The sequence below is a fragment of the Mytilus californianus genome, unplaced genomic scaffold, assembly GCF_021869535.1.
Source record: "Mytilus californianus isolate M0D057914Y unplaced genomic scaffold, xbMytCali1.0.p SCAF_10, whole genome shotgun sequence".
Taxonomy (NCBI): domain Eukaryota; kingdom Metazoa; phylum Mollusca; class Bivalvia; order Mytilida; family Mytilidae; genus Mytilus; species Mytilus californianus.
Window position 1 is genome coordinate 45,862,396 of NW_026262582.1, and position 17,303 is coordinate 45,879,698.

At 32.6% G+C, this 17,303-nt stretch overlaps 1 protein-coding gene across 7 annotated transcripts in view; it reads left to right on the forward strand.

Moving 5' to 3' along the window:
* Positions 1 to 17,303, forward strand: part of LOC127718223 (collagen alpha-2(I) chain-like) — a 149,912-nt gene that overhangs the window by 48,887 nt on the left and 83,722 nt on the right. For 6 of the 7 annotated variants that reach the window (XM_052224203.1, XM_052224198.1, XM_052224200.1 and 3 more), the window contains exons 2-3: positions 3,749 to 3,856; positions 4,235 to 4,372. The exons of the other annotated variant lie outside the window; for it this stretch is intronic. In XM_052224203.1, coding sequence (XP_052080163.1) covers positions 3,749 to 3,856; positions 4,235 to 4,372 — 246 coding nt within the window. The remainder of the gene's footprint in view (positions 1 to 3,748; positions 3,857 to 4,234; positions 4,373 to 17,303) is intronic. 7 annotated transcript variants of the gene reach the window in all.

Genomic DNA, 17,303 nt, shown 5'->3' on the forward strand with positions numbered 1-17,303 from the left:
ACCAATAAAACTATTCACATTCAATGACTTTTTATGACTTTGATTATTGCTTGTGTGCAAAACAGAATTAAGATATAGAAATAAAAAGATGTGTGGTAATGATTGCCAAGCCGCAGTGACAACGTAATCCATGGAAGATCAAAGGACACGTAGTAGTCCTTTTTACAAAAAATTGTAGAAATAAAATTGGTCGTAATTTTTACTGAAATGTTCATGACTTGCAAGATTTTTTTTCGTAAGATATTTTGTAAAATTGATCGCTGAATGTAAATAATTACAGGTTACAATATGGCCTTCAACGATGAGACCTAAACTCTATAGTAAGCTATAAAACGCCCTGGATGACAAAGTTCATGCTATTCAAAAGAAATTGTCTTACAGTCTCACAGAAAACAAATATGGCAAATAGCATCAAATAACAACCATTGGATTACAGGCTCCTTAGCTTAGGTCAGGCAAATAGCCTCCAATAACAACCATTGGATCACACGCTCCTTAGCTTAGGTCAGGCAAATAGCATCCAATAACAACCATTGGATCACACGCTCCTTAGCTTATGTCTGGCACATAGCATCCAATAACAACCATTGGATCACACACACCTTAGCTTAGGTCAGACACATAGCATCCAATAACAACCATTGGATCACACGCTCCTTAGCTTAGGTCAGGCACATAAAAGATGTGGATGGATTAAACATGTTTGTGAGGGCTCAGAACAAGATAAGAATAAAGTGCAAAAATAGGTTTAAAAATAAAAAAATGCTGAAAAATTATCCTTTTTATCGATAATAGGATGGTCAAGTACAATTTTGGAAAAGGGATGTGGCTGAAATCTAGCTTCATGTTTTGAAAGACTTTTATATTTTATTTTGAATTGAAACAAGTCAAGGGTTACGACTTGTGGAGATATCTTACTAAAATTCTTTGAAGAAGCAGTGGCACATAACTTCTGAACCACCAAATGGCCATCTTAATTGAATTATACCTTAAATTAAAGATCAAGGTAATAATCTTGTCAGTACAGCTGCCCTCAGGTTCATAGGTCAATGCAATAAAAGGTCACATTTCATGCTGTTCCTCATATTTAGGAAAATTATACATTGTGGCTCAAATTACAGCCTTTGTTGAAGGTAAATTTGACCAGTTGAAATGGACATAAAGAAGCCATCATTAAAAAAGACACTATTGTAATTAAAAGTATTCAGTGTCTTTGAAATTGACATTGTAGATTAAGATTGAAACTGTGTCTTTTTCTTTAGAATTTTAATAGGCTATTATTAGGAATTTGAAGATGACTTGACTTATTTGACCCCAGGTCGTTTAAGGCTACTAGTTTTATAATGAGGTTTAAATGGACTGGTCTTATTTACAAAACAGGGGTTAATGTCTTAAAAATTGACTATTTTCATTGAGATGTGTAACTTTAGATCATTGTGGGAATCTTGTGTTATATAAATATTTATATAAACTTACAAACACAATGAGATATGTCAAGTAAAAAGAATTTAAAATTTATTTAAAATAAATTGGAACTATTTATTTCTACACTTGGTTTAGGAATAGGATTTTAATCTTCTGTCTCATTCAATTATTTTGCTGTTGAAGTGTTTTTATCAAAATGATTAGATTTTCTGCAGATGAAAAAAGAAAGATACATATAATGATTTTAAAATATGGGATTTTTTGTAGCGTTGGCCTAATAAATTTCCAAAGTAGTAATATTATACGATTCCTAGTCCTTCAATGATCTATGGATAGTTGTCTTATTGCTTACAAAATCATACCATCTATAAAATATGATGATACGTTCTTTTGCATGGTATAAACTGGTACCTCAAGTTTGTCAGCAACTTAAGCATTGCTCATCATGATGAGATACAATTTACAATACAAGAGGATATTTATAAAGTAGCTTTGGACAAAGCCTATTTAATTTTATCCATTTCAAAACTGTTGTTGCATTGAGGGTCTGGAAGAGGTATTTAATGAAATACAGGTTACACAATTATGAGTAAAAAAATAAAGAATAGAGAAAAATTGCCCCCCAAAAAAGAACAGAGAATATAAATGGGGTGCTAAAATGTAAAGAATAGTGAACTATGGGCAAAAGATAAAAGAATAGAGAAAAATGGTTTAAATAAATGAAAACCAGAGAATAACAGGATGCTGAAAAGAGTAGAGAAAATAGTCATAAAAATATTTAAAAAACACAGAACTGCAGACCCCTAATCTGTGCAACAGACATGTCTCAGTTAATTATATTAAATTTTTACCATATGTGGGAATGTCAGTTTAAATCGACACACATGCACGATCTTTAGCTTGCTTGGTTATAATCAGTTGAACTTTTAACCATTTCTCTTCTTGTTCAATCAAACAGAAATCGTTGATTTTACATCTGTGGCAGGACACGAAATTCTATTCCAGACGATTTGCTATAAACAGTTGACATGTTTCAACACTTTAAACTAAAGTTGTTAAATATAATTATATAAAACTGTGTCTCTCATTATAGTATTACATGAATTTGTCACTACCTGTCATAATTCTGTAATTTTTTTGTCATAATGATATAATAAAGAGATAATCGGTAGTTGCATGATGAATGGAAATTCATGAGTTGCAAATTTGCCAAGAACGTAGAGCGTGCTTTTATGTCAGGAATTAGACTTGTAATAAATATTATGCAGCTTAATGCTTCCCCGAAAATGCATCTTTGCCAGAGTTTTATAAGAGTTTTTTCTGTTCTGGTTGTCTGCCCTATTTGTGCACTTTATCAGAATTGAATTAGACTTATAAATGTCTTACTTAATTTATTCCATTTTGTGCTGAAATGATTAGAAAAGAAGAATTAAAGTTTCGCAGTGCAGTGTGTTTTGGTCTTATTTATCAGATTATATTATTTTAGGAAATAAATAAAAATCCTTTATTGTTGTCCAGCATGGGGCCTATATTTTTTTAGAGCTTCACAAAAATTATTTTTATTTCTGGCTATTCTCATTTTGGTTAAGGGCTGAGGTTTTCATCAAACATGGTAAAAAATATGAATCCAGGATTTTTTTTAAATTGCCTTTAAACAATCACCAAATTCATGATCACACAAGATTCTTCACTCTATACTCTGTTGGATTTATTTTGACCAAGCAGCATTGACTGGTGATGGAAAATTCGTGAATTACCATTGCATTACACAAAAAAATATCTGTAGTTTTATATTCAGGTTTTACTGTATTGATGAATATTTATATAGTTGAAGCATGAAGAATGATGACAATGAATTGAAAAGTAAAACAAGAAAATTGTTAACATTAACATTTAATAGTTATATTCATTAACTGTTAATTGCAACACTGAGGTTGCCAGACAGATAACATGGCAATTCATTTTAAAGGTTATTTACACCTATACACAAGTTGACTGTCAAACATGACAGTTGAAATTTCAAAGGGCAGATATCATATGACAGTTAAAATCTAATTTAAAACTAACATTATTTACTGTTAATTTCCGTTCATTTTACTTGCCTGTTATACAGTCAAACCAAGCAATAATAACAGACAGGGTGACCAATGGGTTTATGTTAACACTATTTATGTTGATTATCTGTTAATCAAACCAAATATGGCTGCCTGTGTCGGCCATTTGCATGAGTTTCAGTGATAACATTGGCAGTATGTAAAGGTCATCTATGTTATGATACATATCTCTGATATTTTATGTTAATTACCTGTTAAATACACTACAGGTTGCCAACCAGACGAGTGGCAATGCGTAAACAGAAGGCAATGCATTCCAAAAGCAGCAAGATGTAATGACAATTTTGATTGTGGAGATCTCTCAGATGAACTGAATTGTAAGTTGTTGCTATAGCAACACAACAAATGTTTGACCTATGACTTCTATGAATAAAATGTGTACAAAAATATAAGCTTAGAGAAATGTTTTGAGTTATAGTTTACTTATTTGTTGCCAATAATTTCCTAAATATCTTGTATGGGTGATGGCCCAAATCAAACTTGTTTCGAATCTGAAAGGAAAATGCCTGCAAGACTTAAAAAGTTATGACCTTAGTATTAAATTATTTCCTATCAAGGGCATTGAAGTTTAATTAGTTTTTACAGAATAAATCCTTTTCAAAGTTCATGTCAATGTTCAGTTTAACTACATGATATTTATATAATTAGGAGTTATCTCCCATGGACAATTTTACAATATTTTTATGACATTTTAGGTATTGTTCAATCATTATGTCCAGAGGGATTATTTCGCTGTGGTGATGGTCAATGTATAAGTCAGTCTTATAAATGCGATAAGAATAAGGATTGCCGGGATGGTTCTGATGAATCTGATGCCCTCTGTGGGCCAGTTGGTAAGAATCAGCACGAGTTATCTCCCTTATTTGAATGAGTTATTCTCTTTTTTTGGAATGGCTTATATCCTATCATGGTTCAGCATTTTGGCTTTTTCTGTCAAATTGATTTGCTGAGATGTATCATCTTTATATTCCTGTTAATATGTTCAAATGTATTTAACACTTTAAACTCTTAACTCTGCAATGGTTATTTTAACATTTTGCTCTTCCCAAAACTCCTGTTGCATATGGCACTTTACACATTAAGGTCATTTTGTTGTTTTAATGGCATGTGTTTTCTTGGGTTCTGCAATATTTTGGTATAACTACACATTGATTTTTGTTTCATTGGACAGTTTACATAATGTATATATTTTATCTTTACTTATGTTCTTTTGTCTGTTGGTGTGTAAACAAATACATATGGTTTTTGTTCTAACTGTACTATTGCCTATAATCACATATCTGATTATTTTCTTGAGGATTAACTTTTAATGGCATGGGTGCTGAGAGTTTTGGTGTTTTCTTTACTGCTTTTGATGATATTTTCACAATCATTTTAACATGTTTTGATTTTTAGCATGTTCTTCAAAATTTCTGTTTCATTAATCATTTTACTACATTTAATGGTATATACTAAAACATACGATGAACAAATAATCATGTAATAATTTAAAAAAACCTTCTCTAACAATGAATTTACATTACATGAGCTTTTTAGTTGTCATGTCTTTAATTGAAAAACATTTCAAACCTAAGATTAAAAAAAAATGTTTGAAATGCACTCCATTCTATGTTCATATACCATGTTTTTTGTAATGCCTTTTTACTTCAAATTCTTCTGACTCTTGTTTCTATCCATGTTTAATTTTCAGTCATCATATATTTCCATATTAAAAATCCGTACTAGTAGTTCATATATACTATTGTACACTTCTGATCAGTATAATCAGATATATTTTAGAACTACATATTATGTCTTGTTGGTCTTGTCATATCTACCACAAACAGTTTGATATAGATATTAGTATATAGTTTCAGTGATTAGAATTCAAATACTCAATGTGCATTTTATCAGCATTTATTAGATGCATAGTTCTCTGTTCTCAAATCCTATATATATGTTCACTGCTTAATTCTACTCTCCATGATTTATTTCTTCCCCATTCCATGCAGTCATCTTTCAGACATCAAATTTACAGCCTGCCTGATATGGCATGTTTCTTTATCCAACTTATACTGCTTTTGATATCCATGATATACATTAGTTTATCATTTTCCTGTTGTATTCCATTCCAAAATGCCATCCCTTGTTTTCATTGATGCCATTATTGAAGACTAAAAAGTGCTCCTTTTGTTTATTTTCTGTTTATATCATTTGCTTCATTATGTCATCATCAAGAGTTGGTCCTATTTTTGGCTCCTTTAATTAATTTAAACTTTCTGTGAATTCATTTATACCATGTGTTTCTTACACCAAGTACTCAAGTTTGCAACACAACAAAATTTTTAAATTGTTGACGATTGCATAATTTGTGTACTTACAAACTTGGAAATACATTGTAGAGGAGTCATTTATTTATTTAATGAAATATGATTGAGGTAATAGTAGAAGAAACTTGCCTGGTATTCGTTGACATTGAAAAAACTTAAATGCTTATGAAAATGATAGGCATGTATTTTCAATGGTACGTGTCTTTAGATTTAGTGTGTAGAATTTTTTTTTATCGAACTCAGTAGTATATAGAAATTTTTCCCATTTTAGAGCAAAATGGAAAAACATAGTTTGAATAAAAGGAATTGTTAACGGAAAAGTAATTTTTTTCTTGGAGGGAATATGATGGAGGATAGTTCTTCCAGGAGATATTGCGGGCACAGATTTAGACAGGGACGCACACCCAGGACCCCCCCCCCCCCCCCCCCCCCCCCCCCCCCCCCCCCCTAAAATCAGAAAAATATGATTTATAGGTTAATTTAAAGCCATTATCTTAGTCAAAATATGATCTTTATACTCCTCATTTCCCTAACATCAAATCATGGATCCTGCCGGTATTGTATGTGTCATGGGAGGGGGAGTTTTTTTTTTTTTTAATTTCTTTCCTTGAAATAAAATGAAAAATGGATAAATGAGGATACTTAGAAGGGTATATTGATATTGAGAAAGAAAGAACAGAACAGAACAGAACAGAAGAGCTTTTATTTCAAATGACTCATTTTGATTTTGTCATGACATTTTACACCACTTATATTGCTAATTCTTCGAACAATGATTTTTGTAAGTAATATAAAACTAATAATTAATAAAATAAAGTCTTGCATTACTAAATGTCTTGAGAGATCAATGAACTTCTGCTACTCACTGAGAGCTGGTGAAGATATTTTTATAGAGAGGTTTAGTGAATATCAAGGCAAGGTAAGTGGTTAACATCTAAGGGAGCTACCATTTGATTTTTATGAGGGGGGGGGGGGGGGGAGGGGGCTAGGATGAAATTTGAAAAAAAGGCAGGACAGGAGTTTTGAGTAAAAAAAAGGCAGGATGCGCAAAGACTAGATGAAAATTTATTAAAAAAAAATCTGGATAAACTAATAAAAAAAAAAGCAGGACCGAATAGAGTGAAAAATAAAAAGGCAGGACAGAGATTACAACTAAAAATAATGCAGGACAAAATTTTTCATCCTAGCCCCCATAAAAATCAAATGGTAGCTCCCTAAGGTACTAATGGCCCATAAAATGTATTGACAAATTGAAGTTTACAGTTAAATTTGCTTTATACCTTTTCGGCATAGTAGAAAACATAGAATGAACAATTGGACTGGAGTTATTATAGTTTTATAAAGAAGTAACAAATTGCATTTGACAATTAAATGCGGTAATGCATAATGTAAACTGAAAAATTAAATACTACAGTTATTTTCTCAATACCCCTTGGCATAGCAGAAAACATAGAATGGAAAAGTGGACTGGAGTAATATTAATCACAATTAGTATCCCCGATTTTGACTATTAGTTGCAATATTACATAATGGCAACATGATTTTTTTTTTTGGACAAAGGCACTCGGATGCAGTTACTGAAAGTTTATTTTGTCATAATCTTTTTTTTAGTTATAATGGATCATTATGCTAATACATATATGGAACAAACACATGACTGTATGAAGGAACATTGGTTCCTGTCACAAAAATGTTACCATTAAAATTGTTTGTAAGTTATACTTGAATGTTTATGATTTATGAATTTTTTATGCAGAAGATGCCAAATGAAATTGAGGAGTGTATGTCTTAGATTTATTTTATGCATGTTGGATATCCTTGTGTCAATTTGTTTTATTGCAACTGACTATGTTATTTCACTAAATAATGAGCATCAAAGATGATGGATGGATGGGTGTTTAACATCAAGTGGCAAATATTACATGCATATATATCAGGATGGGTAATAAAGAAGCATTATGAGCTCATGAGTTTAGAATTCTTCTTGATAAAGGTTTTATGATATATGGCATAACATTTGCAGTATTTTAAGTTTTAAGTTTTCAGATAGAAAATAAAAGAAATGTATGAAATGTCAAAATGTTACACGTTTCTAATGAATTCTACAATATTGTGGTATTAACCAGATTCCTGGTGGATTTAGTTCAAAGATTGAATAGAGTTTATTGCATTATAAATTTTAGCTCCTGCTATTATTTGAAAAGGATACAACACAATAATCTTCATTATGCCCCACCCCATTCAAATATCTGATATAATATTATTTAATACCGTCCCATGTTATCGATACATTAATGTAATAGACAAAACTAACATTGAAACATTAATATACATAGATACAAAAGTACATAACTCAATGACATTTTGACAGATCTATGGAAATCCCGCCAATATACACTATGTACCTTAATCATGTTAATTAAACAAATTTGTAAGAATGTAACAAGTCTTTGGCAATTGGGAGGAACATTATGCATTCTCATGGAGAAGATTTAGGGGTTTTAGATTATTTTAGTACCATTTTATTGATATTACAGTATGTTTTCTGTTAGGATAGAATTCTCCTCCATTTTGAATAATGTGTTTAAAAATTCCTGTTATATTGACACTGGGAAGTTTGATTGAGTGCAGTATTTTTTATCAAATTACTAAGCTTGTTAGCTTGCTCCATTTTGAGTAATGTGTTTAAAAATTCTTGTAATATTTACATTGGGAAGATCAGATTCGGTGCAGTATTTTTGATCAGATTAGCTTGTTTTTGTTTAGAGATTAAGTAACACTGATAGGATTAGCATAAAAATTTCTGCAAGGCATTAGGTTCATTATAACTGCTATACTTATATCATATCAACATGTTCTTGTCCTGTTATTCATGACAGTGGCGGATCCAGGGGGCTGTTCCAGAGGTTGGAACCACCTTTTTGTTTAACAACTAATGCTTTTTTATGGGGACATATGGGTGGACCCCTCCTCACTTTGAAACGACTTTCATGTGTTGGAACGGCCCCTTTTAAAAATGGCTGGATTCCAGTCTGCATGATATATTTGCCACTGGATATAAATCTTCAATCATTTGAACCTGTTTTATGCAACACTTAATAAAGTGAATAAGGTTAAATGTGTCATCTGGACTTATCTGAATAATGCCCTTCAGGTGGAACAGTAAAAACTAAAAATGAAAAATGGCAATTTTAATTCATGAAACACAAACCAATTATACACTTAATTTGGCAGAGCCCCAACAAGGGCAGATGCAGAATTTTTTGAAGGGGGCATAATTCGATATCAGGAAATATACCACCCCATGACAAAATTTGTGAAAAAAGATTTAAATGCTAAAAAAGTCATTTAAATCGTGTGAAACTTGAGAATTTTATGGTGGCGACACCCTCTACGGCCATCTGGATTTCCCTGCCAAAATTTTTAACAATCAAAGATCATCTCTACAAGTAGCAAAAGAAATTACACGTCATAATACTGCAAGTTCAGGATGTTTTTTTTCAGTGTGACAACAGGTGTTATCATACATTCACATTTGAAGTACATTATAAACAGTAGCATTTCATTTCGCAGACAATTCACATAGTTTGAAATCTCGGTCAACATTGATGCATTTGAAGTCTAATTTAAGATGATCAACATGTTTTGGATTTTTCATGCATTCAACTATTTCTTCTACTGTTGCACTAGAATCCAGCTATTTCCAGCTGTTATATAAAATATGTGTTAATAAAAACAAGATGAATGAATTAAATAAATAGGTCATATTAGAAAAAATATTTAAAGAGTATTAATAATAAGGTCATTTATAATGTCATATGTAATAAAGTACTTATAGGAAACTCTATTGAAATTTCTTTCTGATGGTGGACAAGTTTTTAGCTCATGATGGAACTAATACTCAAATACTTCAGTCTCGTCTCCTCATCTAAGTAGGGTATCTAGCTCAGGATGGATCTTATACTCAAATACTTCAGACTAGTCTCCTCATCTCAGTAGGGAATCTAGCTCACGATGGAACTTATACTCAAATACTTCAGTCTCGTCTCCTCATTTTAGTAGGGTATCTAGCTCAGGATGGAACTTATACTCAAATACTTCAGTCTCGTCTCCTCATCTAAGTAGAGTATCTAGCTCAGAATGGAACTTATACTCAAATACTTCAGTCTCCTCTCCTCATTTAAGTAGGGTATCTAGCTCAGGACGGAAATTATACTCAAATACTTCAGTCTCGTCTCCTCATTTTAATAGGGTATTCAGCTCACGATGGAAATTATACTTAAATAATTCAGTCTTTTCTCTTCATTTTAGTAGGGTATATAGCTCATGATGGAACTTATACTCAAATAATTCAGTCTCGTCTCCTCATTTTAGTAGGGTATCTAGCTCACGATGGAACTTATACTTAAATACTTCAGTCTCCTCTCTTTATTTAAGTAGGGTATCTAGCTCAGGACAGAAATTATACTCAAATACTTCAGTCTCATCTCCTCATTTTAGTAGGGTATTCAGCTCATGATGGAAATTATACTCAAATACTTCAGTCTCCTCTCCTCATTTTAGTAGGGTATCTAGCTCAAAATGGAACTTATACTCAAAAACTTCAGTCTCGTCTCCTCATCTAAGTAGGGTATCTAGCTCAGGATGGATCTTATACTCAAATACTTCAGTCTCGTCTCCTCATTTTAGTAGGGTATCTAGCTCACGTTTGAACTTATACTCAAATACCTCAGTCTCTCCTCATTTTAGTAGGGTATCTAGCTCACGATGGAACTTATACTCAAATACTTCAGTCTCGTCTTCTCATTTTAGTAGGGTATCTAGCTCAGGATTGAACTTATACTCAAATAATTCAGTCTTTTCTCCTCATTTTAGTAGGGTATCTAGCTCATGATGGAACTTATACTCAAATAATTCAGTCTCGTCTCCTCATTTTAGTAGGGTATTTAGCTCACGATGGAAATTATACTCAAATACTTCAGTTTCGTCTCCTAATTTAAGTAAGATATCTAGCTCATGATGGAACTTATACTCAAATACTTCAGCCTCGTCTCCTCATTTTAGAAGGGTATTTAGCTAACGATGGAACTAATACTCAAATAATTCAGTCTCGTCTCCTCATTTTAGTAGGGTATCTAGCTCACGATGGAATTTATACTCAAATACTTCAGTATTGTCTCCTCATTTTAGTAGAGTATCTAACATGTTATTGTAATATGAATATCAACCCTGCTTCCCATTAGATCTACACAATGAGCCGGATATTTAAGATGCTAGTTCACAAGGTAACAGTCCACAGGAAGACATGTCATCTTACCCGGAAACATTATTCTGACTCTGAGCCAACCAGTCTTTGATCTTACTTCTTAATGCGGCATGCTTAGCAGAGAAGCAGCAAATATCAATTTCAAAGTCTTTGGTTTGACCCAACTGGGGTTCAAAGTTTGAACCCCAGTGGGGGAGGTCATGGGTTTGAACTTCAAATCCATGACCTCCCCCACTCTAGGTGAACATGCTACCACAAGACCACTGAGGTGGTCCCACCCTTTGAAATATTTCAGAGGCATGGTTAGAGGGTTGGAGGGTTGATTGATTGTTGCTTGTTTAATGTTCAGTGGCAGATATTTCATGCAATTTCAGGACCAGAATAAATTTACAATTAATATGATAGGTAGGTTGGACAAGGTAATGTCATTATTAACTGGGATGAAGGGTCACAGGGTATTAAATTGTATTGCCACTGGAAATTGAGAGTTCGTTAGATAATGGGCAGAATCTTCAATTGCCTTCCAACATGCCACCTATGGACCCCTTAAAAGAGTTGTTGCAAGAGTTCCTTAACCTTCAGAGAGGCCATGGCACTTGTCCTACACAAGACATCAGATTAAGGCCCATTGCATTCTGACAACTGGCTGAGTTATAATTTATACACTGTGCACAGCCAAATGGATGCCAAATTTTAGCTGCTTCTCTGTTCAATATTAGCACCCAACATAATATTTAGGAGTAAGTCTAAGCAAAGACTTGCTGGCTTGGAGTCAGAACTAATATTGTCCAGATAGGGGGACATTTTGTTCTTCCTCAGGGAAACTGTTACTTTTTGAATAAGTATGTTACAAATCCTGATCAGTCTAGTACATGTACAGAGGCAGAATTAGGGCTGGTGGGGGCCTTGAACCCCCTCCCCCTTTTGGAGCTTCATATATGATAAATGAATAGACTTTTTACAGGTATCACCTCAAACATTTGGTTGCCAGCCCCCCCCCCCCCCCCCCCCCCCCCCTTTCAAAAGCTTGGATCCCCATTTAACATGGTATTGCCCTTAATATGAATTTAATTGACACTGGACACTATAAACACCCATCCATCCTCATAAGATATGAAACCAAAAAAATGTGTTTCCTTGGCCTTGAATTCAGACATAACATCCTAAATAATACAAGACTTTTTATATATCTTCTACAGATTCATTCAGTTATTCACACAATCTTCTGTAAAGTAGACCAGGATCCAGGTTGTCCAAAAGATAAAAAGATAAAAATACTTGGTTTTTCAAAATTAATAAATCTGATTTACAGTGTTTGACTTAAAGAAACACAGGTCTTACAAGTGTTTAAATAAACCTCTTTTAATCACACAGTGAAAGCACTTTAGATTCAATTCATCTTTTTTTTCTAGCTTTAACTGTTTTTTTTTTTGGTATTAATACTTCTAAGTTGATATAAATTATTTTCACTTGATAGAAAACTTTACACTGAAAAAAGGAAAAAGTGTTCATAATAGTATTTAAGCATTACTGCCAAATTTGATGATAATTGGTTACTCCAGATAGATAAGATAAATGTGAATAATAGGAGATTATGGTTACATGTCATTTATACAGCAACCCAAGGACACAAAACAAACCCCAAAGAATAAAGTTACTTTTTTATTGCCTTGATTTGATTCAAAGAAAGTTACTTTTTTATTGCCTTGAATGATTCAAAGGAATCATTTGATTTTATTTCTGACCTAAATGACCCACACTCCTGCAAGATTTTTTACCAGTTCACCTTCAGACAAGATTTTGGCACTTGTAACCTTTAACTTTTACCAATTTATTTTTCCAACAATTCAACCGTTAGTTATTCTATAAAGTATTTAATTTTTATGTATTTTTTGCTCATTATTGCATAACTTTTAAATTTTAAATATTTATTACAAAGACAAGATAACCATATGAATAGAAGTCTATTCAAAGTTTTAATAGGCTATGATGGAATTTCGATTTATGTCTTCACGCATGGGTTCCTGGGAAGAAAAAACTACTGTGCTTGTCTTTTTGCATAATTTCCATTTAACAGACAAGATAAACCATTCTGTGTATATTAACTGGACCCATGTAAATATACAAAGAATTTAAACTTTTATTTGATAGGCCAGACTTGTTTATTTTTTTTATTGACATTGAAAATAATTCAATGCTTTTAAAATTGTATTAGTCAAGAAAATATTGATAAAACACATGACATTCAATGCTCCTGAGATATTTTTAAGTTTTGAGATTTTCACATGAAAGTAGAGATCTATGGAACATATTATGAAAAACATGACATTCAACATTTTGAGATATTTGTATCACTGTGACTGATGAAATTGAATAGTCAATAGCAACTGATAAAATTGAATACTCAATTTGCAAAAAATAGTCGTCCACTTAGAAAATCAACATTTTGCAAAATGGTCATGTATTAATGTTTTGTTGGCTTGCTGTCTCATTGGTATATGTCCCAGATCTCCTTAAAACTCATATCATTACTTTGCAAATTAATTGTTGACCCATCAAGTTCATTTTCCCACTTTTTGCATAATATAGAATGGTCAATATCTGCTTTAGGCCAGAATTTGATTGTACAATGACTCATAATAAGTTTCAGGTGTCTGTTAAAGTCATGACATTTAAATAATCACCTTGTCCTGGCCTTAAGACCAGATTTTACAGATTTTTTGAACAAAACTCTTTATTAAGGCAGAATATGGCTCTTTAAAGTGTTGTATGTACCTAGTTTACCTTATAAGAAAATACCTGCATATATTATCCTGTCTGGGGTAGCTATGATTTATGGGAAAAATTGAGGCTCCCGGGGGAGTTAAAAAAAATCTGCATAAAAGTGCAGTATGTATGTATTTACGAATGATTTATACGTAATTTAAGGACAAAAAATTATGTTAAGTGTTAAATTTAGTCTGGTAATTGTTAATGAAATTCAAATTAGTCCCGAAACTGGGAAAACTGCACATTAATATTATGAATATAGTAAATGGTGACAGCTGCAATTGTAATTTAAATGAGCAAAATCGGTGAGAATTGCACATTATAATTTAGGCTTTTCATGTGGTTAAAAATGTTCTAAGTTGCATTGGAATTTCTTAATCAAATTTAAATGTGGAAGTTTAGCTCATTAATTGTTGTCTGAAGGGATTGGCTTTCGTATGTAAAAATTCTTTGAATTACATGTATGTCTGTTCAAATAAATTAAGATCAAGTTTCAAAAACTTTCACTGATGTGTGGACCCACAGTCTGTGTAGTTGTGGTCTGTGGCTTAATATTCATTTCAGTTCTGTTTAAGAAGGATGTCTTAGTGTTGTCAAGAGAATATTAAAATTCAAATTATTTCAGTTTTCCTTCATTTTGATTGGATGAAAAATTCTAATCAGAGGACATGAATCATTTGTTTTCTTCTTGGAACAACTTATATTTAAGCGTTTTTTTATGCAAGGTTCATATTTCACGAATGAGTTTTTTTCCTGTTAAAGTAGAAATTTTTTGTATCTTTCAAAAACATCTGTTTACGTCCTACACTGTAACTTAATGCTCGGCAAATAAGTAAAGTATTATATTTGTGTCATGTTTTGCAAAATAACAATCTAATGAAATCTGTCAAACTATGGCCCTTTAGGTGTTCCATAGAAATTAGTATGTAAGAAATCAGAAGGAGTTACCATACAGTGAAATCTGCCATAACTTGTTCAGAGACATTTAGGACTGAAGACTGGTCAGTTTATCCAGGTGGTCTGACTTCATAGGTCAATCATATGTACATGTTTGTTACTTCTCAAACATCTCTGATCGGTCATATCACTAGACTCAATCATCCTTTAGTATCATTCCATACTTGGTTTTTATTATTATGGCCCTTTAGGTGTTCCATAGAAATTATTATGTAAGAAATCAGTGGGAGTTATCTACAGTGAAATCTGCCATAACTGAGGCATTTAGGACTGAAGACTTTGGTCAGTTTATCCAGGTGGTCTGACTACAAAGGTCAATCATATGTACATGTTTGTGACTTCTTAGTGATATTCCAAATAACCTATCACTGTATGTGATCTGAAGTAAAGAGACTTAATAGATTCTTTCAATTTAGCAAAGTAAGGATTAAACAATTTGCCTTGGAATTAAATTTTAGGGCCCATAAACTGCCTCAGAATAAATGCATACTTTTTTTTTTATGCCCCCGCCTTAGCGGAGATTAAGTTTTAACCTTGTCTGTCTGTACTTCGTCTGTCCGTCAGTCCGTACGTCCCAAAGTTGGTTTCGTTCTCTAACTTTAGTTTGCCTCAACCAAATGTTATGAAACTTATACACAATGCTTATTACCACAAAACACAGACTGAGTTTGAATTTTGGTGGCGTCACTTTAACAGTTCTAGAGTTATGCCCCTTTACAAATGGAAAAATTGCTGAATTTTTCGTTTCCGTTTTCTTACTTTAATTAGTTTGCCTCAACCAAATGTTATGAAACGTATACACAATGCTTATTACCACATAATACAGATCAAGTTCGAAATTGGGTGGCGTCACTTTTACAATTCTTGAGTTATGCCCCTTTATAAACATAAAAACTGCTGAATTTTTCGTTTCCGTTCTCTAACTTTAGTTTGCCTCAACCAAATGTTATGAAACTTATACAAAATGCTAATTACCACAAAATACAGATCAAGTATGAATTTTGGTGGTGTCACTTTTACTGTTCTAGAGTTGTGCCTGTTTACAAATGGAAAAATTGCTGAATTTTTCGTTTCTGTTCTCTAACTTAAGTTAGCCTCAACCAAATGTTATGAGACTTATACACAATACTTATTACCACAAAACTTTGATCAAGTACAAATTTGGGTAGAGTCACTTTTACTGTTCTTCAGTTATGTCCCTTTATAACTTTATATGATATGCAAGCGGGGGCATCATCTGTGTCCCATGGACACATTCCCCATTTATTTAATTTTATTTTCATAGACAAGATATTGTGTCTCTCCCCTCCATATACAATGTACAGTTTTGTGATTGCTTCCTTCAATGTTATTCTTTTAAATATCTAACTGAATACAAAACATTAACATTTTTAACCAAACATCTTCCACCCAGAAATGTTTGTCTGCCGTTTAAATTCTTTCATCTGTAGCCCCCATTACTTTATGATAAATACAATTTTAAATACATTCAAGATATCCTTGAATTTCTTAAGATGTGTTCTCTTAGATAATAGATATGTAATAAACATTTAACACTCCTATAGATCATAATACAGAGGGTAGTCTTGTTACTGTCCCTCCCATTTTTTGCTCACTCTTATTTTGATAAAATTCAATTACAAAAATGTACGATATTTAGAGTAGATATTGACAATGACCTGTATTTAGGCTCCTATCACTTGAGTGTTTACATACATTGACAGTCACGGAAACAGAAGTTTCTTAGGTTGTGATGGTCCATGTCAAATGTTTACTGTATAGGTAGCAGGGAATTTTCATTTCTAGTTTATTGCATAATGTATTCTTCAGATTTTACACTTGTTAGGCATATTCTATAGTGTCTAAGCAAAAGAATTGGTTTTTATACTATCTATTTTAGGTGTTGTTCCTTTGAGATTAAGAACTGTGAGCAATAAAAGCACTTGTTCCTGCAGATATAGCCTAATGTTGAAGCCAACATGTTAATCCATATAGAACACTGTCTATGCCGCACCATACGTAACCCTAAATAATTCCAATTATATAGCGTACCATTAGGCTTAAACAATGTTCTTCAGGAATTACAGTCAAACCTGTGAATAAAGGTCACCCTTAGGACATGAGAAATGGACAATTTCTATGTTGTGATGTTACACTATTGTTTAAGATAAGGGTGAAGGTTTGGTACCATTAAAACGTTTAAACCCAAGCAATTGTTGGCACCTGTCCTAAGTCAGGAATCTGATGTTCAGTAGTTGTTGTTTGTTGATGTGGTTCATAAGTGTTTCTTGTTTCTTGATTTTTATATAGATTAGACCGTTGATTTTCCCGTTTGAATAGTTTTACACTAGTAATTTTTTGGAGCCCTTTATAGCTTGCTGTTCGGTGTGAGCCAAGGCTCCGTGTTGAAGGCTGTACTTTGACTTATAATGGTTTAATTTTATAAATTGTGACTTGGATGGA